At 47.4% G+C, this 27,550-nt stretch overlaps 1 protein-coding gene across 3 annotated transcripts in view; it reads left to right on the forward strand.

Moving 5' to 3' along the window:
* The first annotated feature begins 11,446 nt into the window (after window positions 1–11,446).
* The window catches only part of ZNF541 (zinc finger protein 541), a 31,338-nt gene continuing 15,234 nt past the window's right edge, over window positions 11,447–27,550 (forward strand). For 2 of the 3 annotated variants that reach the window (XM_007535644.2, XM_060176565.1), the window contains exons 1-4: window positions 11,447–11,929; window positions 21,924–22,287; window positions 22,375–22,618; window positions 22,806–24,642. In XM_007535644.2, the coding sequence (XP_007535706.1) occupies window positions 21,978–22,287; window positions 22,375–22,618; window positions 22,806–24,642 (2,391 nt within the window). In that variant the 5' untranslated portion in view covers window positions 11,447–11,929; window positions 21,924–21,977. The remainder of the gene's footprint in view (window positions 11,930–21,923; window positions 22,288–22,374; window positions 22,619–22,805; window positions 24,643–27,550) is intronic. The other variant, XM_060176556.1, reaches the window with a different exon arrangement.

Genomic DNA, 27,550 nt, shown 5'->3' on the forward strand with positions numbered 1-27,550 from the left:
AGAAAACTACAGACCAATATCTCTGATGAACATAGATGCGAAAATATTGAACAAAATTCTAGCCAACTGGATACAGCAGTATATCAAAAAGATTGTTCATCATGACCAAGTGGGGTTTATCCCAGGCATGCAAGGTTGGTTTAATATACATAAATCAATCAGTGTGATCCACCACATCAACAAAAGCAAGACCAAAAATCACATGGTCATATCAATAGATGCAGAGAAAGCCTTTGACAAAATACAACATCCCTTTATGATCAAAACACTACAAAAAATGGGAATAGATGGAAAATTCCTGAAGATAGTGGAGTCTATATATAGCAAACCTACAGCCAACATCATACTCAATGGTGAAAAACTGGAAGCATTTCCTCTCAGATCAGGTACTAGACAGGGTTGCCCACTATCACCATTACTATTCAACATAGTGTTGGAAGTTCTTGCCATAGCAATCAGGCAGGAGCAAGGAATTAAAGGCATACAGATTGGAAGAGAAGAAGTCAAACTCTCCTTATTTGCAGATGACATGATAGTATACATGGAAAAACCTAAGGAATCCAGCAAGAAGCTTTTGGAAATCATCAGGCAATACAGTAATGTGTCAGGCTATAAAATTAACATTCTAAAGTCAGTGGCATTCCTCTATGCAAACACTAAGTTAGAAGAAATTGAAATCCAGAAATCATTTCCTTTTTCTATAGCAACAAAAACAATAAAATATCTAGGAGTAAACCTAACCAAAGAAGTGAAAGACTTGTATATTGAAAATTATGAGTCACTACTCAAAGAAATTGAAAAAGACACAAAGAAGTGGAAAGATATTCCATGTTCATGGGTTGGAAGAATTAACATCATCAAAATGAATATATTACCCAGAGCCATCTACAAATTTAATGCTATCCCCATCAAGATCCCAAGCACATTTTTTAGGAGAATAGAAAAAACGCTACCAATGTTTATCTGGAACCAGAAAAGACCTAGAATTGCCAAAACAATCTTGAGAAAAAAGAACAGAACCGGAGGCATCACACTCCCAGATCTCAAACTGTATTATAGGGCCATTGTCATCAAAACTGCTTGGTACTGGAACATGAACAGACACACTGACCAGTGTAATAGAATTGAGAGCCCAGAAATGAGGCCCCACACGTATGGACATCTAATCTTTGACAAAGGGGCCCAGACTATTACATGGGGAAAGCAGAGTCTCTTCAAAAAATGGTGTTGGAAACAATGGGCTGAAACATGCAGAAGAATGAAACTGAATTACTGTATTTCACCAAATACAAAAGTAAATTCCAAGTGGATCAAGGACTTGGATGTTAGACCAGAAACTATCAGATACTTAGAGGAAAATATTGGCAGAACTTTTTTCCGCATAAATTTTAAAGACATTTTCAATGAAACGAATCCAATTACAAGGAAGACTAAGGCAAGTATAAACTTATGGGACTACATCAAATTAAAAAGCTTCTTCATAGCAAAAGAAACCACTACCCAAGCCAAGAGACCCCTCACAGAATGGGAGAAGATCTTTACATGTCATACATCAGATAAGAGTTTAATAACCAACATTTATAAAGAGCTTGCCAGACTCAACAACAAGACAACAAATAATCCCATCCAAAAATGGGGGGAGGACTTGGACAGAATATTCACCACAGAAGAGATCCAAAAGGCCGAGAAACACATGAAAAAATGCTCCAAGTCTCTGATTGTCAGAGAGATGCAAATCAAGACAACAATGAGATATCACTTCACTCCTGTGAGAATGTCATACATCAGCAAAGGTAACAGCAGCAAATGCTGGAGAGGGTGTGGGGTCAACGGAACCCTCCTGCACTGCTGGTGGGAATGTCAATTGGTCCAACCTCTGTGGAGAACAGTCTGGAGAACTCTCAGAAGGCTAGAAATGGACCTACCCTATGACCCTGCAATTCCTCTCCTGGGGATATGTCCTAAGGAACTCAACACATCCATCCAAAAACATCTGTGTACACATATGTTCTTGGCAGCACAATTTGTAATAGCCAAAACCTGGAAGCAACCCAGGTGTCCAACAACAGATGAGTGGCTGAGCAAGTTGTGGTCTAGATACACAATGGAATACTACTCAGCTGTAAAAAATGGTGACTTCACCGTTTTCAGCCGATCTTGGATGGACCTTGAAAAAATCATGTTGAGTGAAATAAGTCAGAAACAGAAGGATGAATATGGGATGATCTCACTCTCAGGCCGAAGTTGAAAAACAAGATTAGAAAAGAAAACACAAGTCAAACCTGAAATGAAATTGGAGTATTACACCAAAGTAAAAGACTCTGGGGAGAATATAGGTCCATGAAAGATGATGAATGACATAGTGGGGGTTGTATTGTTAAATGGGAAACTGGGGAATGTTATGCATGTACAAACTATTGTATTTACTGTTGAATGTAAAGCATTAATTCCCCAATAAAGAAATAAATTATTTTTTTAAAAAAGAGTTAACTATAAAAAAGAATTATACCCCTTTAGGGGCCAGGTGGTGGCACACTTGGTTGAGTGCACATGTTACAATGTGCAAGCACCTGGGTTTGAGCCTCTGGTTCCCACCTGCAGGAGGAAAGCTTCACAAGTGGTGAAGCAGTGCTGCAAGTGTCTCTCTGTCTCTCTCCCTCTCTATCCCCCCTCCCCTCTTGATTTCTGGCTGTCTCTATCCAATAAATAAAGATAATTTTAAAAAAGAATTATACCCCTTTATCATATAATCATGTATATCACTATCAAATCACTAATAAAATTATGTACATATTTATATATATGAGAAAAGTAAATGGATACCATCTCACATGTCCCCAGAGTAGGTACCAACACAACTCACCTACCACCAACTTGTCTTGATGATGATGACGGTGGTGGTGGTGGTGGTGGTGATTTTACCAGATCACTGCTCAGCTCTGATTTAAGGTGGTATGGGAGCAGGGGGGTATGAGTCTCTTTGTCTAACTATTATGCTATTGACCCCCCACACACACTTCCTACCACCAAATTGTCACCTCCCTCTGCGATAGGGCACTGAAACTTCCTTCCCCATCCTCTTTTATTTTCTTTTGCCATCAAGGTTATCACTGGAGCTCCATGCCTGCGTGATGAATCCATTACTCCTGGTGGCTGTTTTTTCATTTCTTTCTTCGCTCTCTCTCTTACTATTTAATAGGACAGAGAGAAACTGAGAGGGGAGGGGGAGATAGAGAGGAAGAGAGAGAGACACCTGCAGCACTGCTTCACAGGTTGTGGGGAATGGGGCTTCAAACCCCAGCCCCTATGCATGGTAGTGTGTGAGCTTAACCAGATGCACTACTGCCTGGCCCCTTGAAACTTCTATCCTCTTTCAAGCCTTCCCACCCTTTTAAATCCTTAGATGGATTTCATATCAAGACATTTGTTTGCCATGATTTGGTTAGAGACCTAGGAGTACGGAATTGCCACTGTAGTTGTAATTTAGGGAGGAGACCTAGGAGCTCAGAGCCTCAGGCATGAGAGTCTTTTGCATAATCATTGTGCTGTCTCCGCCCCCCATCACACACACACACACACACACACACACACACACACACACACACACACACACACACACACACACACCTTGCTTTGTTCCTTAAATCACACCTGGGAGTGAGAGTGTAATGCAGATGCTGAAGCAAGGTGAACAGTGAGCAGGACTCTCCTACTCTTCTGGTGGATGGCATGGTACAACTGATATGGAAACCAGCTTTGGGTTTCCTCTGTAAGTTACAGCTACAGTGACAATCAGACCACTCCTAGGTCTCTGACCAAATCATTGCAAACAACTATCTTGTTAGGAAATCCTACACAGATTTTCATAGTAGCACTAGTCCCAACAGCCAGAAGGTGGAAACAACCCCAAATGGCCACCAGCTGAGGAATGGATTCAACAAAACATGGTCTGTACAACAATGTACTGTGTGATGACATCAAGTCGAGGACAGACAGATCATATAGAGGCTGGCATTCCCAGATTCCTATAGCCTAGTGATGTTACTGGGTCTCTTGATAGAATTATTTCTCCTTATGCTTGATTTCCTCTCATGTGCAAACTGAGAGAAACCCACTGCTGGATCGTGGAGATATTGCCATTTTAGCACAATAGAATTCATGCCTGAGGTTCCAGGTTCAATCCTAGGCACTGCCATAAGCCAAAACTGAACACTGCTCTGGTCAAACACAAATACTGGCAAGGTGGTGGGACACCCGGTTGGGTACATATGTTACCATGTGCAGGTTTCAAGCCCCCATGTCCCAACTGCAGGGGGGAGGGAAGCTTCATGAGTGGTGAAGCAGGGCTGGAGGTATATCTCTTTCTCTATCTCCATCAGCCCTCTCAGTCTCTCTGTCCTGTTAAAAATAAATACATGCATATTGAAAACAAACAACACACATCACTGATAATGTGGTGTTCATACAATGAAGTAGCCTAATGGCATATTCATTCACTTAATTTTATGAGAGAGAGTACATGCACACACAATGCTCAGCTCTGGTCTGGCCTATGGTGGTGTATGGGATCAAACCCAGGATCCCTGGGGTTTTAGGCAAGTCCTGTGTTCTAATCTGTGATATCTCCTTGGACCTCTTTTTAAAAAATATTTTAGGGAGTCAGGCTGTAGTGCAGCAGGCTAAGCGCAGGTGGCGCAAAGCACAAAGACCGGCAAAAGGATCCCGGTTCGAACCCCGGCTCCCCACCTGCAGGGGAGTCGCTTCACAGGCGGTGAAGCAGGTCTGCAGGTGTCTGTCTTTCTCTCCTCCTCTCTGTCTTCCCCTCCCTCTCTCCATTTCTCTCTGTCCTATCCAACAACGACAACAACAATAATAACTACAACAATAAAACAACAAGGGCAACAAAAGGGAATAAATAAATAAAATAAATATTAAAAAAATAAAATAATAAAAAAATATATTTTAGTTATTCTATTTTCATGAGAGGGAGAGAAAGAGGTAGGGGGAGGGAGAAAAAAGAGGAAGGGAGTGGGAGGGGGAGAGGGAGAGGGAGAGGGAGAGGGAGAGAGAGAGGGAGATGCCAGAGCACTGCTCAACTCTGGCTTATGGTGGTGCTAGGGACTGAACCAGGGACCGCAGAGCTTCAGGCATGGAAATATTTTGCAGAACCATTATACTGCCTCACCAACCCTCCTTGGACCTTTTATTTTTAATCGTGTGTGCTGTCAGAAATGAACCAAGAGTCTTGCACATGTACAATATCACTGCTGAACAGCCTCCCCAGACCAGTCTTCCTTCCTTCCTTTTAAAAAAATTTTTTATTATATTTATTTATTAATTGGATAGAGGCAGCCAGAAATAGAGAGGGGTGGGTGAGAGAGGAAGACAGACAGAGAAACACCTGCAGTCCTGCTTCACCACTTGCAAAGCATTCTTCCTGCAGATGGGGACCAGGGTCTCGAACCCGGATCCTTACACATTGTAACATGTGCACTCAATCAGGTGCACCACTACCCTTCCTTCCTTCCTTCCTTCCTTCCTTCCTTCCTTCCTTCCTTTTTTCTTTCTTTCATTTTTTTCCAGGGCTTCACCACTCTGGGATGACTTTTTCAGATAGAAAGAGCAAATCAGAGAGATATTGGGGAAAAGAAACTACACAGCACAGAAGCTTCCTTAGGGGCTGGGCCATGGCGCACCTGGTTAATTGCACATAGTACTAAGCACAAGGACACACACAAGGATCTGGGTTTGAGCCCCTGGCTCCCCACCTTTAGGAGGGACATTTCACAAATGGCAAAGCAGGTCTTCAGGTGTCTATCTTTCCTTCTCCCCCTCTGTCTCCTCTTTCTCTCTCAATTTCTCTCTGTCCTATCCAATAAAATGGGGGAAAAATGGCCTCAGGGAATGGTGGATTTGTAGTGCTGCACCAAGCCTAAGGGATACCCTGGAGATGGAGGAGGTGGAGGAGTAGCAGTAGTACAAGCTTCCTTCAATGCAGTGGTGGCCAGGTTCAAACATCGAACTGCACGTGGAAAATCAGTAAAACTATCCAAGTGAGCTATTTTGCTGGCCCTGTGCACCTGATGTTCATGCTTGAGGTCTCAGAGATCCCAAGTTCTATCCCCAGTGCTATAAGCCACAAAGGAGCAGTGCTCTGTTCTACACACGCTCTCTCTTTCTCTCCCTCTCTCTTTCATTAAAAAAATTTAATAAACAAAGTATAAAAATTGGACCAGGGATGTTGCTTGGCAGTATCCTGCAGGCACAAGGTCCTGAGTTCATTCTCATGCACTGGGGTGGGGGTGGGGGTGGGGAAGCAAACAATAATAGTAAAAACCCAGACCATTTAATTTATTTTTTAAAATGTCTTTATTATCTTTATTTATTGGATAGAGACAGTCAGAAATCAAGAGAGCAGAGGGAGATAGAGAGGAAGAGAGACAGACAGATACCTGCAGCCCTGCTTCACTGCTCATGAAACTTCGCCCCTGCAGGTGGGTACCAGGGGCTCAAACCTGGGTCCTTGTGCAAAACCCAGACCATTTTCTATGTGTAATTACCAGCCTAGTGGCTTCTAAAGTCAGGTGGAGTTGACCCTGTCTCCAGTGAATTCCTAATGTCTATTATACCTCAAGGACTATTTCATGATTCAGGAAGAACATGGCCTCAATGGTTGACACTTTAATTTTGTTTTTCTAATCAACTTACTATTGAATATTTTTTGTTCCCAAAGTAGCATCCCATGTGGCTAACTCTGACTCCCCATAGGCATCAGTAGAATGAAATCTCACCTGATGGGGAAAAGTTATTTTTTTCAAAGAAATATGAAAAACTAATTTATGTATGGCCATTCAAAATAATGATACTTAAAATATTTTATTAGTGTTTTACCAGATTATAAAACTGGAGGTATAGTATCATACACCAACAAAGTTCTGTGCCAGTACCCCTAATAATATAATCACTATAGTTCCCGAAAAATCTTAGAGCTAGTCTAGCTACTTTTAAAACAGATGTATTTAAGGGCCAAGTGGTGGTGTACCTGGTAGAATCCATACATTACCATGAGCAAGGACATTGGTTCAAGCTCCTAGTCCCCACCTGCACGGAGGGAAGCTTAAGGAGCAGGACTTAGTGCTGCAGGTGTTGCTCCTTCTTTCTATCTCTCCTCCTCCCTCTCTCTCCTCCTCTTCTTCCTCTTCTTTTCCTCTATTATTTTACTTAATTATTTTGCCTCCAGGTTTATTGCTGGGGCTCGGTGCCTGCACCATGAAGCCACTGCTCCCAGAGGCTTTTTTTAAAAAAAAAAAAACTATTTATTTATTCCCTTTTGTTGCCCTTGTTGTTTTATTGTAGTTATTATTGTTGTTATCATTGTTGTTGGATAGGACGCTTGTGAAGCGACTCCCCTACAGGTGGGGAGCTGGGGGCTTGAATGGGGATCCTTATGCCAATCCTTATGCTTTGCCCCATGTGTGCTTAACCCATTGTGCTACTGCCCAACCCCCTCCTTTATTATTTCTTACCAAAACACTGCTAAACCCTGACTTCTGTTGGTGCTAGGGACTGAACTTGGAATATTTAGTGCCTCAGACATTAAAGTTTTTCTGCTTAACTACTATGTTATTCCCTCAGTTTCTTCTTTTTCTCTGGAGACAGAGAGTAAGAGAGACAGAGAAAGGAGAGACACCACAGCACTGACCCCCCCCCCAGCTCAAGAAGCTTCCCTTTGCATGGTGCTCTTTTGTGGTGGCCAGGGGCTTGAATCTGGGTTCCTGAGCATGGTAAAGCGTGCATTCTCCTGGATGAGCTATCTCCTAGCCCAGCTCTGTCTCTCTGTAATAGCAAAAATGAAAAATGTTGCCCTTAGAACAGTAAAACTGTTCATACGAAAAGCTTTGTCACTAACAGCAACAACAAAAAGTGTGTGTGTGTGTGTGTGTGTGTGTGTGTGTGTTTATCCATTTTCCTATCACCTGGACTCAAAACTTGCAACTTGCTGTGGCCAGTGGAATGCAGCAGAAATGACAATGTACAGGTTTCAAGGTCGGGTCTTAGGAAACTCTTGAGTGTTTTTCCTCTCCTGCCTCGTGCTGTCTGCACCAGGAGAACATGTCTGGGCCAGTCTGCTGAGAGCTGTCTGTCTAAAGAAGAATGGAGCCCTCCCAACAGAGGTCATTCTATACCAGCCAGCTGCTAGTTAACCTGCCAGCAGCCAACAGATTCATGAGTGAGTCCAGCCAAGGTCACCTGACCCTGGCGGGCAGATCCTTCCACAGGACCCAGACAGGAGAGAGAAAAAACAAATGGCTGTTGTTTTAAGCTCCTAAGTGTCTTCCTTTCTTTTTAGAAAAGATTTTCTTAATTTGGGCAGAAGTGAGTGCTCATTGAGTAAGGCATGTATGTGCCTTGCCAGCTACTCAACGTTCAAACCCTGGCAACACACAGGAGGTGCTGTGGCACTAGAAGCAGCTCTGGTACCCTGATCTCTATCTCTGTATCTTCATCTCTCTCTGAATGAAAAAGGGATCTGGAGCAGAGGGCTATGAATATGTGAGGCCCCAACTCAAAAACAAACAAAAGAGAGCTTTTTTTTTTTTTTTTTTTTACCTTTTGTTATCTTTATTTACTTACTAGATATAAAGCCAGAAATCAAGAGGGAAGGGGTGACAGAGAGGGAGAGAGACAGAGAGACACCTGCAGCATTGCTTCACCACTCGCAAAATTTAACCCCTGCAGGTGGGGACTAGGGGCTTGAACCTGGGTCCTTGAGTACTGTAACATGTGCGCTCAACCAGGTGCATCACCACCAGGCCCCCAAAAAGAGAGTTCTCTTTGAGAGAGATACCAGAGCACTGCTCATCTTTGGCATATGGTGATGGATACTGCTGGGCATCAAATCTGGGACCTCTGGGGTTCCAGGCATGAAAGCCTCTGCTCTGACACTGAACTATTTACTAGGCCCTAAGTCTTTTTTTTTTTTTTTTTAATATTAGAGAGAGAAATACAGAGGGGCTGGGGGAGGTAGAGAGGGAGAGAGACACCTGCAGCCCTGCTTCACTGCGCAAAGCTTCTGTCTCTGCAGGTGGGGACTGGAGGCTTGAACCCAGATCCTTATGCACTTAACCAGGTGCACCACTGCCCATCTCCAAATTTGTCTTCCTTTCCTTCACTCATAGTTTTTTCCTGGATCAGGACTCATACACATACAATCTCACTGTTCCAGGCCACTTTTTCTTAAATATTAATTTATTGAATGGGAGAAAGAGAGGGAAAGAGCTGGCAGAGAAATCTGCCATATGTGGTATTGGGGGCTGGACTCAGGGCCTCAAGCCCCCCTGTTCCGAGTTCTCCTACTGCTGGGTACGTCCTGTGCTGCTCCAGGCCATGTTATGCACCCCCCTACCCCAGCCCCAGCACTGCTCAGCGCTGGTTTATGTTGGTAATGGGGATCAAACCTGGGACTTCAGAGCGTCAAGGCACGAGAGTCTCTTTTCATAACCATTTTGTTATCTATCCCTATCGATATTATTTTGTCATCAGGGTTATTGCTGGGGCTTCATGCCTGCCTGACAGCTCCACCATCACAGTCTCCCTCCCCCCCCCATATTTTTTCTGATACAGAGACAGCAATAGAGAGAGAGGAGAGGGACACCTGCAGCACCCTTGTAGGCGGGGCCCGGGGGCTTGAGCCCGAGTCCTTATGCATCATGGTGACCTGTACACTCTGCAGAAGCCCAGTCTCATTCATTCATTTTTAATTTTTATTGCCTCCAGGGTTATCGCTGAGGCTCGTTGCCTACACTATGAATCCACTGCTCCTGCGTTCCCCCCGCCCCCAATTTTTTTCTTCTTCTGGATAGAGCAAAGAGAAATTGAGAGGAGGGGAAGCCAGAGAGGGGGAGAGAAAGATAGACACACCTGCAGACCTGCTTCACCGCCTGTGAAGCGACTCCCCTGCAGGTGGGGAGCTGGGTCCTCGCGGGTCCTTAGCTTCGCCTGCTGCACCAGCGCCCGGCCCCCCATCTTTTCTTTCCATCCACCCCATTTGCACCCCCAGGAAGCCCTCGCTGTGGCTAGAGGTTCTCCATGTTCACTCCCTAAGAAACGAACCCGCAGGCTCAGGGCTCCGGGCCCCTCCTGCAGCGAGCACCCCCAGGCCCGTTAGAGAAGGTGGAGAGAGCAACCTCCATTCTGCTGGGGCACCCGCACATTCTAGGCTGCCCTCTAGGAACAATGGGGGCAACCACAGGCTCCTGGATCTCCAGGACGGACCCGATGCCGATCTTGAGAGCACAGCCCCTCCCCCTGAGGGCCTTTCCCCGCCACTCCCTTCACACCTTGCACCCCTAACCGCCCTCCTCCCAAAATGGCCACCAACCGCCTCCTTTCCCTCCTGCGGCCGGTCACCTGACTGCTGCCGGCCACGCCCCTCGAGAGGCCACGCCCCCTGCGGCAGAATGGTTGATTAGACAGAGTGGCCGCGTGGCACGCGGCCAGAGCCCGGGCGGTGCGAGGCGCCCGCGCGCGCACGAGGCCTCTCCGGGCGCCGCCACGCACGCGCGCCCGTGCAGCCACTGAGGCACGCGCTCCGGGGGCCGGGCTGCGCGTGCGCGTGCGCGCCGGGGCCGGCAGCCGGCGCGGGGAGGCGGGGGACCGCTGGGAGGCCCGCGAGGCGCGAGGCCGGGCGCGCGAGCCCCCGGGGGCGGGTAAAACCCGGTTGCTGCTACCCCGACTCCCCTTCTTCCCATCTTTCCTGCCCCCCCCTTTGCCTCCCCACCCCTTTCTTCACTTTTCAACCCCTACCCCCTTCAAAAAATCCGGATTCGTTGATTGATTTCTGTTTTTTCGGAGGGCGGGGGGTCCAGCGCTCTGTCGAGGGGCGCAGCAGGCACCGCTGGCCTCCGCCCTGCGTCACGCACGCACCGTCTGCACCCCAACAGCTCCAGGCCCGCTGCACCCCGCAGCCCCTGCCCGCGTGGAGAAGACTCTCCTGGCGGGGCTCTGGGCCCGCTGCACCCCCTTTCCTTTCCTCCCCCGCCCCCAGGCCCCAACTGCCCCCTGGCAGCTCCCCAGCTCGCGGCGGGCCCTACCCGACCCCCCGCATTTTCTGCACCCCGGCCTTGCATTCGCGCCCGCCTTCCAGGCCCCTTTCGGATCGAAGACATTTTTCATCCCAATTTGTCCCACTTTGGAGACCCTGGATTTGTTTCCTAATAGTATCTTCCAGCAAACCCCCTCCCCCTTTCCCCCCCCCTCCACGCAGTTTTTGCCTTCTTTCTGGATTACATCCCTCTCCCTCTTCTTGGCCACTTCCTCTAACAAAAATGTAAAAAAAAAAAAAAAAAAATTCTTGTCCAAGTTTTTCCCACTCCATTTGAGATCGCTTTCCAGCAAAAGACCTTTTTGTCCACCTATAGCACCCCCACCGCCACCACCACCCCCCTCCTTTTTTTTTTTTAATGTCTTTCCACTGATAGCCCAATCCTTCCACTTTCCTGGTCATCTATTGCTTGGTTTTCCAACCCTAGTCCTCCACCTTCCAACAGAAATCGGTTTTATCGCTTGTTCCATGACATTAGGCGTCTCCTTTACAAGGGGTAGGAGTGTGGATAATAAGCATAATTTTTTTTCCCTTTAAAACCAGATATTTTCTGTAACTAAAGCCCCTCTACTCCTCCCCCTTCTAAAAATTGCTCGCCTTCTACAATTTTTCACCCTTGTCCCTGCTTCTTTGAGGACCCACATTCTGACCCTCCTTTCGAATACCTGCTTTTAGGGCAAAAAGAAGTTGGTTGAGTGTCCTGAATTTTCCAGCCAGCAGTTCCAGGAAGACATACTCAATGCTGTGACTGTCACCTGAACCCCCTCCCAGAGGGGCCTAAACCAGGTCCTCCTGTTCCCTGGAGACTCACTTACTCTTCTCCTGGTGAGTTTCCAGCCTTTGCACTTGTGGAAAGACACGATGTATGATCACATGGGTTCTTTTTTCTGCTCAGGAGGGTTCCTCATGGACCCTAGAGTCTCTTTCTCAATGGTGAGACCATTACCAGTTTCTTCTTTGGAAAGTCAGATTTTAAAAATAGGTATATATGTTCATCTATCTATCTATCTATGTATCTCTGTGTCAGAACACCAAAGCATTACTCTGGCACATGTAGTGCCAGGGATGGAACTGGGAACCTCATGCTTGAGAGCCCAGTGTTTTATCCAGTATGCCACTTCTGGGATGCAAGGAAGTCAGATGTTAAGAAAATGGTTGTTTGTGTTGCAAGTGACCTCTCTGGAGGAATGCAGGTATTTATTAGCTTGATGTCTGTTTTACAAGATTGTTTTCCCCATCCAGGTGAGACCAGGAGACCCGGCAGGGAGAATGACAGGATCAGGTTGCCAGAACTCTCCTTCATTCCTTTTCTTTTCCGAGACTACAACAGTACTTTTTATAGTCCAGATATTTTACTAAGTTTTTTTTATTGATCATGCCATGAATTCATAGGGAATGGGTTCCAGCACTTCTGGTTCCTTCCTATTGATTTTCACAAAGTGTACTTCTCTGGGTGGTGCAGGCTGGCACTTCAGTTGAACCCAAGTCCCCTTCTTTTTGGCTTCCTTTTTTTTCTGATAATTTTCCTTCACACATTTCAAGAAGCTGTCTCTGCTCTTAGAATGTTTAATATGTTCAATACAAACATTAATACCCTTGGCAAGAATATTGCCCTTGTTTGTTTATAATGCCAACAGCATGCTGGGTAATGTAGACTCTTCCAGTTTTGCCCTGGTAACATTTGTGGGGCATTCCTTTTAGAATAGTGCCCATTCCCTTAATGTCTACCATATCACCTTTCTTATAGATCTGAATATATGTGGCCACAGGAACAACTCCATGTTTTCTAAAAGAACTAGAGAACATATACTGGGGTCCTCTCCTCTTTCTCTTTGTGTTAAGTCATTTTGGCGATTTACTGGAAGATAACTTTTCCAGCCAAAAGCTCCAACAATATCTTATGTAAAAATCTCTTTTTTTTTTTTTTTTGGCCTCCAGTCCTTTGGTCTCAGGCTCTATGAATCCACTGCTCCTGGTGGCCATTTTTTTCCTTTTTTTTTTTTCCCCTTTCCATTCTTATTTGATAGGACAGAGAGGAGATCTGCTTCACTGCTCATGAAGCGTCCCGTCCACTGCAAGTGGAGTGGAGGCTTGAACTTGGGTCCTTGCACTAGCCCTTGCTCTTAGTACTATGTGTGCTAACCAGGTGTGCCACCACCCAGTCCCCTAAAATCTTTCCATTTCTTAATTTTCTTTATAAATAATAAAGACAGGATGAAGGAGAGAGAACCAGAGCACCACTCTGGCATGTACAATGCCAGGTATTAAACTTGGGACCTCATGCTTTAGGGTCTAATGCTTTATCCACAGCCTAGACCACAAAAATCATTTGATTTTTAAAAAATATTTATTCCCTTTTGTTGCCCTTGCTTTTTATTGTTGTAGTATTATTGTTGTTGTCTTCATCATTGTTGAATAGGACAGAGAGAAATGGAGAGAGATGGGGAAGACAGAGAGGGGGAGAGAAAGATAGACACCTGAAGACCTGCTTCACCACATGTGAAGCTACTCCCCTGCAGATGGGGAGCCGGGGGCTTAAACCAAGATCCTTACACCGGTCCTTGGGCTTTGTGCCACCCGCACTTAACCGGCTGCACTACCGCCCAAATCCCAAATCTTTTGATTTTTAATCTGATTTAATAAATGTTTAAAGACATTGTCCTGGATGGCGGTACAGGAGGTAGAATATCTGACCTATAAGCATGAGGTCCCAAATTCAACTTTGAGCTTATCATGTCTTAGAGTGATGCTCTGGTTCTGTCTTTCTTCCTCTTCAATAAATAAATTACAGGGCCAGGTGGTGGCATGCCTGGTGGGGTTCAAGCCCCTGGTCCCCACCTGCAGGGAGAAAGCTTCACAGCAGTAAAGTAAATCTGTGGGTATTCCCCTCCTCTTTTTTTTTAGTCTCCAGGGTTAACATTGGGGCTTGGTGCCTGCACTACAAATCCACTGCTCCTAGTGGACATTTCCCCCATTTTGTATTGGATAGGACAGAGAGAAATTGAGGGGGGAGGGGAGAAAGTCAGACACCTGCAGACCCTCTTCACTGCTTGTGAAGTGACCCCCCTGCAGGTGGAACCAGGGGTTTGAACTGGAATCCTTGTGTGAGTCCTTGCGCTTAACCCAGTGTGCTACCACCCAGCCCCCTGCCTTCTTAATTTTTCTGTATCTTTATCCAATAAATAAATAATAAAAATGTAATAAAATAAAGTAACTTAAAAATCTGTCTTCCTGGGAGTCGGGTGGTAGCGCAGTGGGTTAAGCGCACATGGCACAAAGCGCAAGGACCAGTGTAAGGATCCCAGTTCCAGCCCCCTGCTCCCCACCTGCAGGGGAGTCGCTTCACAGGCAGTGAAGTAAGTCTGCAGGTGTCTTTCTCTCCCCTCCATCTTCCCCACCTCTCTCTTCCCTCTCAGCTCCCAACAACCTGATCCTAGTCTAAGGGAATCATCTGTCCCCAGTAACACTGACAGAGAGGAGAGAAGAAAGCAGTGACTACAACCAATAAAGAGCAAAACCAAAACAGAGGAAGCAGCTGGCAGAACAGCAGGTTGGGGGTTTTCAAATAGGGGAAGTGGTGGCCCAATCCTGTCACACATCTGTGATTGGGGTGCAGAGAGTCCTCCTTTGCTGCAATTCTGTGCCAGGAGATGAAAGATGGCTCAGTGGGTAGAGACTCGTATGTGAGCCCCTGGGCTTGAGCCCTAGAATCAGTTGGGAACACCGGGAAAGGTCTGTGGATAGGGTTGTGGTGTTTTGCTGTGTCTCCCTCTCAGTAAGGATATAAAACAAAACACTGGGCTAGAGAGGTATCGCGGTGGTTTAATTCTCAGTATGTAAGGCCTTCAGTTCATCCCCCAAAGAAGAAAAAAAAGTTTTAAAAAAATCTGGACTGGGTAGATGATTCTGCAAGTCTTTCATGCCTGAGGTTCTTGAGGCCGCAGGTTCAACCCCTAGCACCACCATAAACTAGATAAGCACTCTCATAAGGGAAAAAAAAAATACATGTGTTATGAGATGCCAAAGCAGAGTCATAACTGTTTTAGGGCTTACAGTCTGCTGAAAATAGAAAAACTTGAAAGATAATTAAATTCTGAGGCCACTAGGGACAAGTCTTCCACGTGTGTTGTCAGATGAGAGCTCACTGGAGTTGAGAGGAGAAGGAGATAAGCTCAGCCTTCTTATCCTAGAAATGTTCTTTATAGGAGATGGGTATTGAGGCCTGACTTAGAAGGACTGTGTTTGGTAAACATGAGAAGAGAGTTTGATCGACGGAAACTGCACAAATAATATAGAATAAATAAGAGTAAATTTTAAAAAAATGTATTCTCAAGAGAGAACTTTTTTCAAAGATGTATTTATGAGGGAGTCGGGTGGTAGCACAGCAGGTTAAGCGCATGTGGTACAAAGCGCAAGGACTGGCATAAGGATCCCATTTCCAGCCCCCCGCTCCCCACCTGCAGGGGAGTTGCTTCACAAGCGGTGAAGCAGGTCTGCAGGTGTCTCTCTGTCTCTTTCCCTCTCTATCCCCCTCCCTTCTCAGATTCTCTCTGTCTCTATCCAGAATAAGTTTAAAATTTTTTTTAAAGATGTATTTATGAGAAAAGGAGCAAAAGCCAGAGCATCATTCGCACACATGTGATGCCAGGGCACTAACTCAGGACCTCATGCTTGAGAGTACAGCACTTTAGCCACTGAACTACCCACTTGAAACATTAAACAAATTTTTTATGGATCAGGCAGTGGCTCATTCAGTAGAGTGCACGTTACAGTGCACAAATATCCTGGCCCAAGTCTGCAGTTCCTGGCTGGGGGGGGAGGGAGGGAGCTTTGAAAATAGTGAAGCAGTGCTAAAAGTATTTCTTTTTCTCTCTTCTCATTCTGCCTCCCCCTTCCCTCTCAATTTCTCTGTCTCTATCCAAAATAAATAAATAAACATTTTAAAAATTAAAATCTTAAGAAAACCAACCACAACAACAACAAAAAAAAATTGTGGGTCCTGGTGACAGTGCACCTAGTTGAGTGCATACTACCATGCAAGGACTGGGGCTGGATCCCTTAGTCCCACCTGCCCACCTGCAGGGGAGAAGCTTCACAAGTGGCAAAGCAGATCTACCTGTTAACCTCTCCCTCTCTCTCCCTCTCCCCCCCCCTCTTTCTCTCTCTCTCTGCCTCCCCCACCGCTCTCAATTTCTCTAAAAGCAAACAAGCAAAACTTTTGTAGGCTAGGTAGACATTTGGCTTACTTCCTCCCTTCCCCTAAACTGAATGTCACCATAAATATCGTTAGTCCAGTGGTGGACTTAGTGCTGTGGTATAGAGCCAGAGGGTAGGCTCTTTTCCCTGAACATTACTGTAGCATCTCACAGGAGAAACCATTTCTCCTCCTCCTCTCACCAATCATGAAACATTGGACCTTTATTAAACATTTTATTTATTAAAAAAGATATTCATGCCTGAGGCACTGCGGTCCCAGGCTCAACACTCAGCACCATGTAAACCAAAACTGGTAAAAAAAATATTAAAAATTTTTTATTTCTTTATTTGTGTGTGTGTGTGGGGGGGAGGATATCCCATCATCACTGTGTAGCACTTGGAATACCAAGGATCAAACTCAGGACCTCACATTAAAAATCCAACGCTGTATCCAGTGCGCCACCTCCTGGGCTATAGGTGAGTGTGCATGCACACTTGCCAAGGATCCAACTCTGGGCTTCATACATGCAAAGCACATACACTCTTGCCTCTGAGCTCTAGCCCCAGCCAAGATGGACCTTTCTTGAAAGGAAAAAAAAAACTAAATTAAAATTTCGTTGGATCCCCAGTGTTGCATTAAATTATTCTTTGAACTATTAAACGAGGCGTAGGCGATGATGCTACAACCAGACATAATGCTTCTATGGCTTCACACTCTTGTGCTGCTAATAAAGCCAGAATCAATTTGCAGATTAAATACTAACAAAGCTGCGAGACCTGTGTAATTCATACTACAAACATGACTTTAATAAGAAGGATGCTATCTTGTTGAAACTAAAGATCACCTTGAAACCCTCTGCTGGCTGTGTCACTGGGCCCTTTTGAGTTTAGCTGGCCCTGTGATGGCTCCATCTTCTCTCTCCCCCCTTCTCCCTCTCCCTCTCCCTCTCAGTGTAGACTGCAGCAACCTCCCCTACTTGTACTCTGTACTCTAGTGTGTGGCCCACTGAGTTGATCCCATTGGCACACAGATGAGCTAAACCCAGCCCTCTCCTCTCCTCATTATCCTGTGGACTCATTGTCATTACTCATTGTCCATGCAGTAGAGTTGGTTGCCTTTTTTTTTTTTTTTTTTGTCACTAATACACTTAGGAACCTCCCCCAGGTAAGCCAAATGATGGTGCAGGTTACAGGGGTGGTATCTGTTAACCTGAATATACTTTTTTTTCTTTCTATTTTATTTGACAGGACAGAGAGAAATTAAGAGGGGAGAGGGACACAGAGTAAGAGAGAAAGACAGACACCTACAGAACTACTGTGCCACTCACTCATGTAGCTCCCCCGACCCCCCAGCAAGTGGGAAGCAGGGACTCAAACCCGGGTCCTTGTATAGGGTGTTGTATGTGCTTAACTGGGTACACTGTCACTCAGCCCCCTTGTTTTCTTCCTTTCTTTTAAGCTTCTATTGCCAGTAGGATTATCACTAGTGCTAGATGCCTGCATGATTCATCCACCGCTCCTGGTGGTCATCTTTTCCCTTGGTTTCTTTATTTTCTTATTTTGTTTTGCTTTGTTTTTTTCCAGAGGACTGCCCAGCTCTGGCTTATGATGGTGGTGCTGGGTATTGACCCTGGGACTTTTGGTACCTCAGACATGAAAATCTTTGCATAACCATTATGTTGTCTTCCCAGCCCAGATTTTGTTTTCTTACAGGTGATTCGCAGAATGAAAACTCAAAATTGGGCGGGGGTAGATAGCATAATGGTTATACAAAGAGTCTCTCATGCCTGAGGTTCCAAAGTCCCAGGTTCAATCCCCTGCTCCACCATAAGCTGAGCAATGGTCTGGTGTTTCTCTGTGTCTTTCTCTCTCTGCATCTCTCTCAAAAATAAAATAAACAAAATACTTTTTTAAAAAAAGAACCCTACATGTAAAAAAACCTCAAAATTATAAAATACTTTATATCTTTATATTTTTATTGAATAGAGACAGAAATCTAGAGGGAAAGAGGGAGATAGAAAAATAGAGAGGGAGCCAGGCAGTGGTGCACCTGGTTAGGTGTATATATTAACAAGAACAAAGACCTGGCTTTGAGACCCTGCTCCCCTCTTGCAGGGGGTCCATTTCATGAGTAGTAAAGCAGGTCTGCAGGTGTACATCTTTCTCCCTTTCTATCTCCTTCTCCCTCTCAATTTCTCTCAATCTCATCTAATAAAAAATGAAGGAAGGAAGGAAGGAAGGAAGAAGGATGGATGGATGGCCACTGGGAGCCATGGATTAGTAACACTGAGCCTCAGTAGTAATCCTGTAGGAAAAAAAAAAAGAGAGAAATAGAAAGAGGGGACACCTGTGGGCGGCAATGCTTCACTGCTCATGAAGCTTCCCCCTGCAAGTGGGGGCCTGAGGCTTGAACCTGGGTCCTTGAACATGGTAATGTATGCTCAACTAGATGCCCCACTGCCTGGCCCCAATATAATTTATTTATTTGTTATTTATTATTTTAGAAGTTGTTTTCAGTATTTATAAGCTAAGCTGTGGTTGGTGGTCACTGTGTACCCAAGCCGCTCTTCACCATCTGGGAAAAGAACAGAGGGCCAGGAGAAGTTGAGTGGATCGAGTTCAGATCCTCCCAGAAAATGTGCCTTCTACTCCAGTGGTTGTCCCAGGTTGGAAACGCAGCACATGGCACAGAGGGATGAGTACACTAGTGCCACTGGGGCACCCCCATTAGCTGTTACTGTCTTCTCACTGCCATGAAAATCAAAGTACTCATAGTTGCACTAGCACTTCCTGAAAGGAGAAGCAGCTGTCAGAAAGTGTCATCTGGTAGTTCTTGATTTTGGTCTTGGTGTCTTCTGTCATGGTGCTGACGAAAGCCCGGTATGCCTCACAGCTCAGTGTGACCTTTAAGCAAGGTTTATTCTTTTTTTTTTTTTTTCTTGCTTCCAGGATTATTGCTGGGGCTCAGTTCCTGCACTATGAATCCACTGCTCCTGGAGGTTATTTTTCCCCTTTTGTTGCTCTTGTTGTTTATTGTTGTTGTTGTTATTGCTGTCGTTGTTGGAAAGGACAGAGAGAAGTTAAGAGAGGAGGGGAAGACAAGGGAGAGAAAGATAAACACCTGCAGACCTGCTTTACCGCCTATGAAGTGACCCTCCTATAGGTGGGGAGTCAGGGGCTCGAACCAGGATTGTTGAGCCAGTCCTTGCACTTTGCGCCATGAATGCTTAACCTGCTACACTACTGCCTGGCCCCCAAGGTTTATTCTTTTGAGACACTGTTCAGCTCTAGTATGTGCAGAGCTGGGGGTCAAACCTGGGATTTCAGGCATCCAAGTTTTGTGCTGTACGTCTAAGGGAACTTCCTAACTTTTTGTCTGGATTTATTTATTTATTTAATTTATTTATTTTTACCAGAGCCCTGCTCATCTCTGGCTAATGGTGGCACAGAGGGTTGAACAAGGGACCTCAGAGCCTCAAACATGAGAGTCTTTTTGCCATAAAAATTATGTTGTCTTCTCCACCCAATATTATTTATTTATTTATTTATTTTTAGTAGAAACAGAAATTGAGAGAGAAAGAGGATGCAGGGAGAGGGAGAGGAGGCGGAGGAGGAGAGAGAGAGAGAGAGAGACCTGCAACACTGCTTCATGTACTGTGGTACATACAGTGCTAGGGATTTAACTTGGGACCCTATTCTTGGAAGTCCAGCACCTTACTCACTGTGCCACCTCCCAGGCCACCTTGTAAAGAGTATTTGAACTCTTAGGAATGTCCACAAGGTCCTGGGGTGGGGCACTTGAAGCCGTGTGCAGAGGAGGGGCTAGAAGCTGTTGGTTTGAGTTTATTTATCAACACAACAGCAAGGTTTGCTTTACTGCATGAAGAAGGATATGGTGTTTGGACTTCTTTCTGTCTTGGCTGCCTGAGGTTATAACCAGGCCACCTTTTCTTTTCTTTTTTTATCTTTATTTATTTATTGGATACAGTCAGAAATCAAGAGGGAAGGGAGATAGGAAGAGGACAGAAAGATCCCTGTAGCACTGCTTCACCACTTGCAAAGCTTTCCCCCTGCAGGTGGGGACTGGGGTCTCAAACCCCAGTCCTTGTGCATTGTAACATGTACACTCAACCAGGTATGCCACTCCCTGTCCTTTTTTTTTTTCATTTCCTCCTCCCTTTCCTCCCTTCTCTTCCTTCTAAATGAGGCTCAATAAAGTGACTCTGGGCCTTGTGCGTGTGTAGTAACCACAAAGTGACCTCCCAGACCCAACCTTTCCACTTTTCATTGGAGATAAGACTCCTGCTCTCCATTTCCTATGAATTCAAGACCCTGTTTCCATTTGCCATGTGTCTTTCAGGACCCCAGTCCCAGCCTCCAGGACAATGTCTTCTGATACAAACAATAAGAACCATATATTAAAATTCCTATATATAACAAAAAACAAACACAACTAAATTTTTGATAGGTTTTTATTTTTTTAACTATTTTTTAAATTTGCTATTGCATAGAGATAGAGAGAAATTGAGAGGTGAGGGGGAGATAGAGAGGGAGAGAGACAGACACCTGCAGCTGTACTTCACCACTTTCTTTCACCACTTCACCACCAGCTTTCCTTCTGCAGGTGAGCACCAAGGGCTTGAACCTGGGACCTTGTGCACTGTACTGTGTACACTTATCCAGGTGCACCACTGCCTAGCCCCATGAGTATTTATTAATGAAAGCAATAGAAGCAGGGAAAGAGAGCCAGATATTGTTCTCATACATATGCTGCCAGGGATTAAACTCAGGACCTCATGCTTGAAAGTCCAGCATTTGTGGCCAGGCAATAGTACAGACCATAAAGCACAGATAATACTTTTCTTCTTCTAGCGTTTGCCCTTCTTCCGCAGCCAGTCAACAGGTCAGGTTGAAAGCTGTCAGGAGCTGCTTGTTGCTGGCTTTGAAAGTGACTGGGATCCATGTGGATTCAGTGGGCTAGGAAGGATCGTCAGTTTCCCCAATGAATGGGTACTCACGGGATGCACCATGAGAAGGTCGATCCTAAGCACAAAGATCAGGGTTCGAGTCCCTGCTCCCCACCTGTAGGGGGCACTCTTCGCAAGCAGTGAAGCAGATCTGCAGGTATCTTATCTCTCTCTCTGTCTCCCTCTCCTCTCAATCTCTCTGTCCTATCCAATAAAATGGAAAAAAAATGGCCTCCAGGAGCAGTGGGGTCATAGTGCTGCCACTGAGCCCCAGCGAAGAAAGTCCAACACTTTTATCTACTGCACCCCTGCCCCCAGAACAAAAAACGGAATCTTGACATTTTTAATCCACAAGGACCAGGAGGGGGCACAGAATGGGATTCTCCAGCATGAGGTCCTGAGTTCCATCCCCAGCACCACATGTGCCAGAGTAATGCTCTGGTTCAACATCTTTCTCTTATCTCTCTCTCTTGTAAATATATAATTTTTAAAACATAATCTACTATAACTGAAACATTGCCATTTCTAGATGTAAGCAGCAGTGCCAAGGCCTTTAATTGAAATAGAAATAAAAGAAAAAGGGAAAGAGCCACAATCCAGGTGAGCTGTCTTACTGGTCTGCCAGCTTGTAACATTGACACCTCCTCCGTTTTCAGGAAGCAGACACCATCCAGAGCCCTCTCCCGACTCCCTGCCGGGCCTCCTTGGCTATGGAGCAGTACGGAATGGGGGATGAGGGTGCCCTGCCTTCAGAGGTGCACCTGCCTTCATTTCCTGAGGGCCAGAGTCTCCACTGCGGCGGTGACACTCTGGGCCGGGACCTGGGGCCTGGCACTCGGGAGCTGCTCTACACTGGCCTAGGCAGCTTGGACCTAGACCCCAGCTTGCCGGCACCTGATGTGCCTGGGGAGGTGCTAGAGGACAATCTGGACACGCTGTCCCTGTACTCGGGGAAGGACGCCGACTCCGTGAAGCTGCTGGAGGAGTACGGTGACCCTGAGTCTCAGGCCGTCCTGCAAGGTGAGGCTGCCCAGTGGGCTCCGGGACCCTGGGTGGGGGGGGCACCCTAGCCCTGCCTTCTGAGTGCTCCTCCCTCCATGTGTGCAGACCTGGGGCTCAGTGCACTCAAGGTGCCCAAGGAGGCCGAAGAAGGTGGCAGGACCATGTTGGGGAGTGCCCGGAAGGGCAAGCGGCAGCACAGCTCCCCTCAGAACCCACTGCTGGACTGCAGCCTGTGCGGGAAGGTGTTCAGCAGCGCCAGCTCGCTGAGTAAGCACTACCTGACGCACAGCCAGGAGCGCAAGCACGTCTGCAAGATCTGCAGCAAGGCCTTCAAACGGCAGGACCACCTGTACGTCACAGGCATTGGCCTGGAACGTGGGGGGCTGGCAGGGTGGGTTGTATGTGCTGTGTCTGTCCCCCCACTTGCTGCTTTCCCACTGCCTACACCCTGAGCCCGGGGACAGGCCCTTCTCTACAGTCTCCACACCCCCACCCAGCAGGACCACCTCTGACCCCCTCCTTGTGTGTGCCCCCAGGACCGGGCACATGCTCACCCACCAGAAGACCAAGCCGTTTGTGTGCATTGAGCAGGGCTGCAGCAAGAGCTACTGCGACTACCGTTCTCTGCGTCGCCACTATGAGGTCCAGCACGGCCTCTGCATCCTGAAGGAGGCCCCCCCAGAAGAAGAAGCCCTGGGGGACTCTCCCCACACCCACGAGGCCTCTGGGCAGCCTGTTCCTTCGGGCTTGCGTTCCCTGGGGCCCCCAGAAGCCCGCTCTCCCGGCTCCCTCCTGCCCAACCGAGACCTCCTGCGTTGTATTGTCAGCAGCATCGTGCATCAGAAGATCCCGGCCCCTGGCCCGGCCTTGGCAGGACCCGCTGACAATGGTGAAGGGAGGGGTGCGGCCTGCCCCTGCCCGCCCCCCTCGGTGGGCTCCTGTACCCCCATAAGCACCCCATCAGTCCCGGGCACCCTAGGCACTGAGGATGAGCCCCGGCCCCCCAAGAAGGAGCCAGCCTCCGAGGTGTTCTCAACTGGCCACAGCCGGGCAGTGGACAACAGCAGTGAGGCTGAGTCAGAGAGCTCGATGCTCCAGCTGCCACCCACAGTGGACGGCTGGCCTGAAGGCAGCTCCCTGCCTACCTGCCTGCCCCTGTTCCGGGGCCAGACGCTCCCCACTGGGGCCCCACCGGCTAGTCACAACTTCCAATGGCTGCGGAATCTGCCCAGTGGCCCCAAAAGCAAGGGCAACAACGTGTTTGTGGTGCATAAGCCCCATTCGGCTGCCATCGTGCAGTCCCGGGAGAGCTCCCAGGCTGGCCCTGGGCTCAGCAGTGCCATCCCAGATGGGGAGCCCCCGGCCAGCCCGGGCCCTGCACCGGAGGATGCACTGCCCTTCCCTGCCACGCTCCTGAAGGCATCATGTGAAGGCTCCGGGGACCCCCGGTTTGCTGGCAGTGGTGGGGAGGATGACTCCTGGGCTTCCAAGAAGAGCAGGTTTGACAGCGACACCTTCCAGTGGTCAAACCCCACTGAGCCGGACCCCCAGGACACCTCGAAGCCCACGGAGGCCACCCCACTCTTCCGCCAGCTGTTCCTCAAGTCGCAGGAATCGCTGGTGAGCCACGAGCAGATGCAGGTATTCCAGATGATCACCAAGTCCCAGCGCCTCTTCTCCCACGCGCAGGTGGCCGCCGCTACCACCACCTCCTCCCAGCTCCCCACGGCTGATGGCAAGCAGGCCAAGTCGATCCAGGGGCCCTGGCCACCAGCCCCTGCCACTGACTCCCTCCATGCCGGTGCCAGCAACCCCGAGCCTGAGGGCTCCCCGGCCCGAAGGAGGAGGTCCACGCCCTCCTTCCCCCGAGAGGCTTCCCCCAGTAGCGGAGGTGGCAGACGGGACACCAAGGGGGGACCCAAAGTGGCCACGGCCCCACCGTCCTTGGCCGCCGCGCCCATGGACTCAGCTGGGAACTCAGACCTCCACTCTCTGGCCAAGCAGCTGCGATCTTCCAAAGCCTCCTGGGAGCTGGGGGACATCTATCCCTCTGGGGGCCACCGCCAGACCCAGTTAGGTGGAGATGAGCCGCCTATAGCCCCACACCCTGGGAAGCAGGCCCAGCTAGAGAATGGCCCAGCCGCCCCCAAGGGGGAGAAGGGCCCAACTTGCTCGCGGGGTGGTAGCTACCGCCTCTTCCCTGGCAACACCCGGGCGCAGCGTTTCTCCGGCTTCCGAAAAGAGAAAGTGAAGACGGATCTGTGCTGCGCAGCGTCCCCCAGCCAGGTGGCTATGGCCTCCTTCTCTGCTGGGCCGCCTGCAGAGGCCCCCCGGGACCCCAAGTCCAAGCTGACCATATTCAACAGAATCCAGGTACCCCGCCGGCCCTAGTCTCCAAGGTTCCAGGTTCTCCTGGCACCTAGTTCACCACAGTGACCCCACTACTGCTGCAGACCAGAGCACAACTCCACTCTAGTTGTGGGAATGCCAGGGATGGAATGGACCTGAGGCTGCTTACATGCAGTCCCTGTCTCCCTAGCCTCAGATGTACCCTGCCAGAGAAGGGTCCTCCCACCCTGTCCCTCCTCCACTTCCCCCCCCCCAAAAAAAAACAAACAGAAAAAGCAAGTTCTTTGCAGAGCTATTCAGACCTCTGTGTCTGTTCCCACACTAAGCATTTCCTACTGCTATCTCTGTCTCTGCTTTCCTTCTCCCCAAAGGATGTAAAGGTAGTGATCTCTTTGGTTGTGTGTTCCTGTGGAAAACACATGTCTTCTCTGGTTGGAAGTCTCCAGTCCACTGGTCGAGTGCATGCCTAAGTGTCAGTCTTCTTTAAATTTTTATTTTATTTTATTTTTTATTACCAGAGCATTGCTCATCTCTGGCGTATGGTAGTGCAGGAAATTGAACCTGTGACTTTGGAGCCTCAGACATAAGAGTCTGTTTGCATAACAATTATGCTATCTACCCTTTGCCCTCAATTTTTTTTAAAAAAATTATCTCTATTTATTGAATAGAGACAGCCAGAAATTGAGAGGGGTAGGTGTGTTAGAGACGGAGAGACAGACACCTGCAACCCTGCTTCACCACTTGCAGAGCTTTCCCTCTGAAGGTGGGGACTGGGGGATTGAACCTGGGTCCTTGCACATTGTAAAATGTGCAGTCAACCAAATGCATTACCACCCGGCCCCTCAATTCCTTTTTTTTTTTTTAAATTAATTTAATTTAATGTGAGCAAGAAACTAGGGCATTGCTCAGCTCTGGCTTACGGTGGTGCAGGGCACTGAATCTGGGACCTCAGAGCCTCAGGCATGGTTCTCATTGTGCTGTCTCCCCTGCCTTTTTTTTTTTTTTTTTTTTTGCCTCCAGGGTTATTGCTGGGGCTCAGTGCTTGCACTACCAATCCACTGCTCCTGGAGGCCATTTTTTTCCCATTTTGTTGTTACCCTTGCTGTTGTTATTGTTGCCATTGATGTTGTCGTTAGACAGGACAGAGAGAAATAGAGGAGGGGAAGACAGAGAGGGAGAGAGATAGACAGACCCCTGAAGACCTGCTTCACAGTTTGTGAAGCGAGCCCCCTACAGGTGTGGAGCCGGAGGCTGAACCGGGATCCTTACACCGTTCCCTTGGGTCCTTGCACTTTGTGCCATGTGTGTTTAACCTGCTGCACTACCGCCCCGCCCCACCCCCATTTTTTTCATTTCATACATATGAGAGAAAGGAGCCATCTTGCCAGCCCTTACTCTCTCTTCCTTAACCACAAGGGCTGGCAAAATAGCTCACTTGGATAGTGCACTGCTTTGCCATGTGCACAACCCATATTCAAGCCCACCCCTCACCATACTGAAGGAAGATTCAGTGCTGTGGTCTCTCTCACACTCTCTGCCTGTCTCTACAAAACAAAACCCTACCTCTTGGAAAAGACCTGGAGTGCAATTTCGGGTCATGTGATAACCGTGTGTAACTGTTTAAGGGACAACCAGACTTTTCTAAAGTTGCACCATTTTACCTTCCCACCCAAAGAGTCTGAGGGCTCCAATATATAGCCACAGTCTCCTCTATACTTGTTTCTTTTTTTTAACTTTTTAATTATCTTTATTTATTTATGGGATAGAGACAGCCAGAAATTGAGTGGAAGGGGTAGATAGAGAGGGAGAGACAGAGAGACACCTGCAGTCCTGCTTCACCACTCACAAAGCTGTCCCCCTACAGGTGGGACGGGGGCTCGAACCCCGGTCCTTGCACATTGTAATGTGTGCTTAACCAGGTGTGCCACCACCCGGCCCCTTCTATACTTGTTTCTATACCCACACCGTTTTTAAAGTTAGAGAGGGAAAGAGAAGGCGACGGGAGGGAGGGAGGGAGGCAGGGGAAGAGAGGGACCCCATATCACCAAAGCTTCCTTCAATGCAGTGGGGACCAGGCTGGAACCTGGGTCATCCACATGGCAGAGCAGTGCACTATCCAGGTGAGCTATTTTGCTGTCCCCTTCCCTTAAATATAACCATCATAGATGGTGTGATGTGGTATTAATTGTGGCTTGATTTGCATTTTTCTGATGGCTAAAGAAATTGTCATCTTCTCCCCCCCCCCCCCCGCCCCATGCTGTTTACCTGCTTTGCATAAATGCCTGTTCAGATCCATTGCCCATTTTCAAAATGTTTATTTATTGCCAGTAGGGTTACTGCTGGAGCTCTGTGCCTACAAAATTTCTCTGCTTCCAGCAGACTTTAAAAAATCCTTTACTAGACAGAAAGTAAGAAAGGGAGAGAAACCACAGCCCTGCTCCACTGCTTGTGAAACTTTGCTTTGTAATGATACTCCCAGGTGGTTGCTGGGGGCTGAACTCTGGTCTTTTCATATGGTAAACTGTGCTCTCCTGGGTGAGCTATCTTCAAACTTTTTTTTGTTTGTTTTCTGTTAAGATTTTTCTTCCACTTCCTCTTCCTCTTTTTATCCTGTGGCTTATGGTGGTGCCTTGGGTTGAACCCGGGACCTCTGGTGTGCCTAGTATAAAAGGCCACTGCACTCCTGATGGGTATATTTCTTCTCCTTTGCCCATATAAAAATTTGACTGCCTTCTTGTGGACTTCCCAGAATTCTTTGTTATAGTTACATCCCTTATTAGAGGTAAAACTTAACAGCTGTTTTCTCCCACGTGTAGATTTATCTTTTCATTCTTGACGGTATCCTTTGAAACACACAGGTTATGAGTTTAAACAAAGTCCAATCCGTCTTTTCCCTTGTGTTCTGTTTTATCATCCCTGAAACCATTGCTTC

This window comes from Erinaceus europaeus, chromosome 2 (genome assembly GCF_950295315.1).
Source record: "Erinaceus europaeus chromosome 2, mEriEur2.1, whole genome shotgun sequence".
Taxonomy (NCBI): Eukaryota; Metazoa; Chordata; class Mammalia; order Eulipotyphla; family Erinaceidae; genus Erinaceus; species Erinaceus europaeus.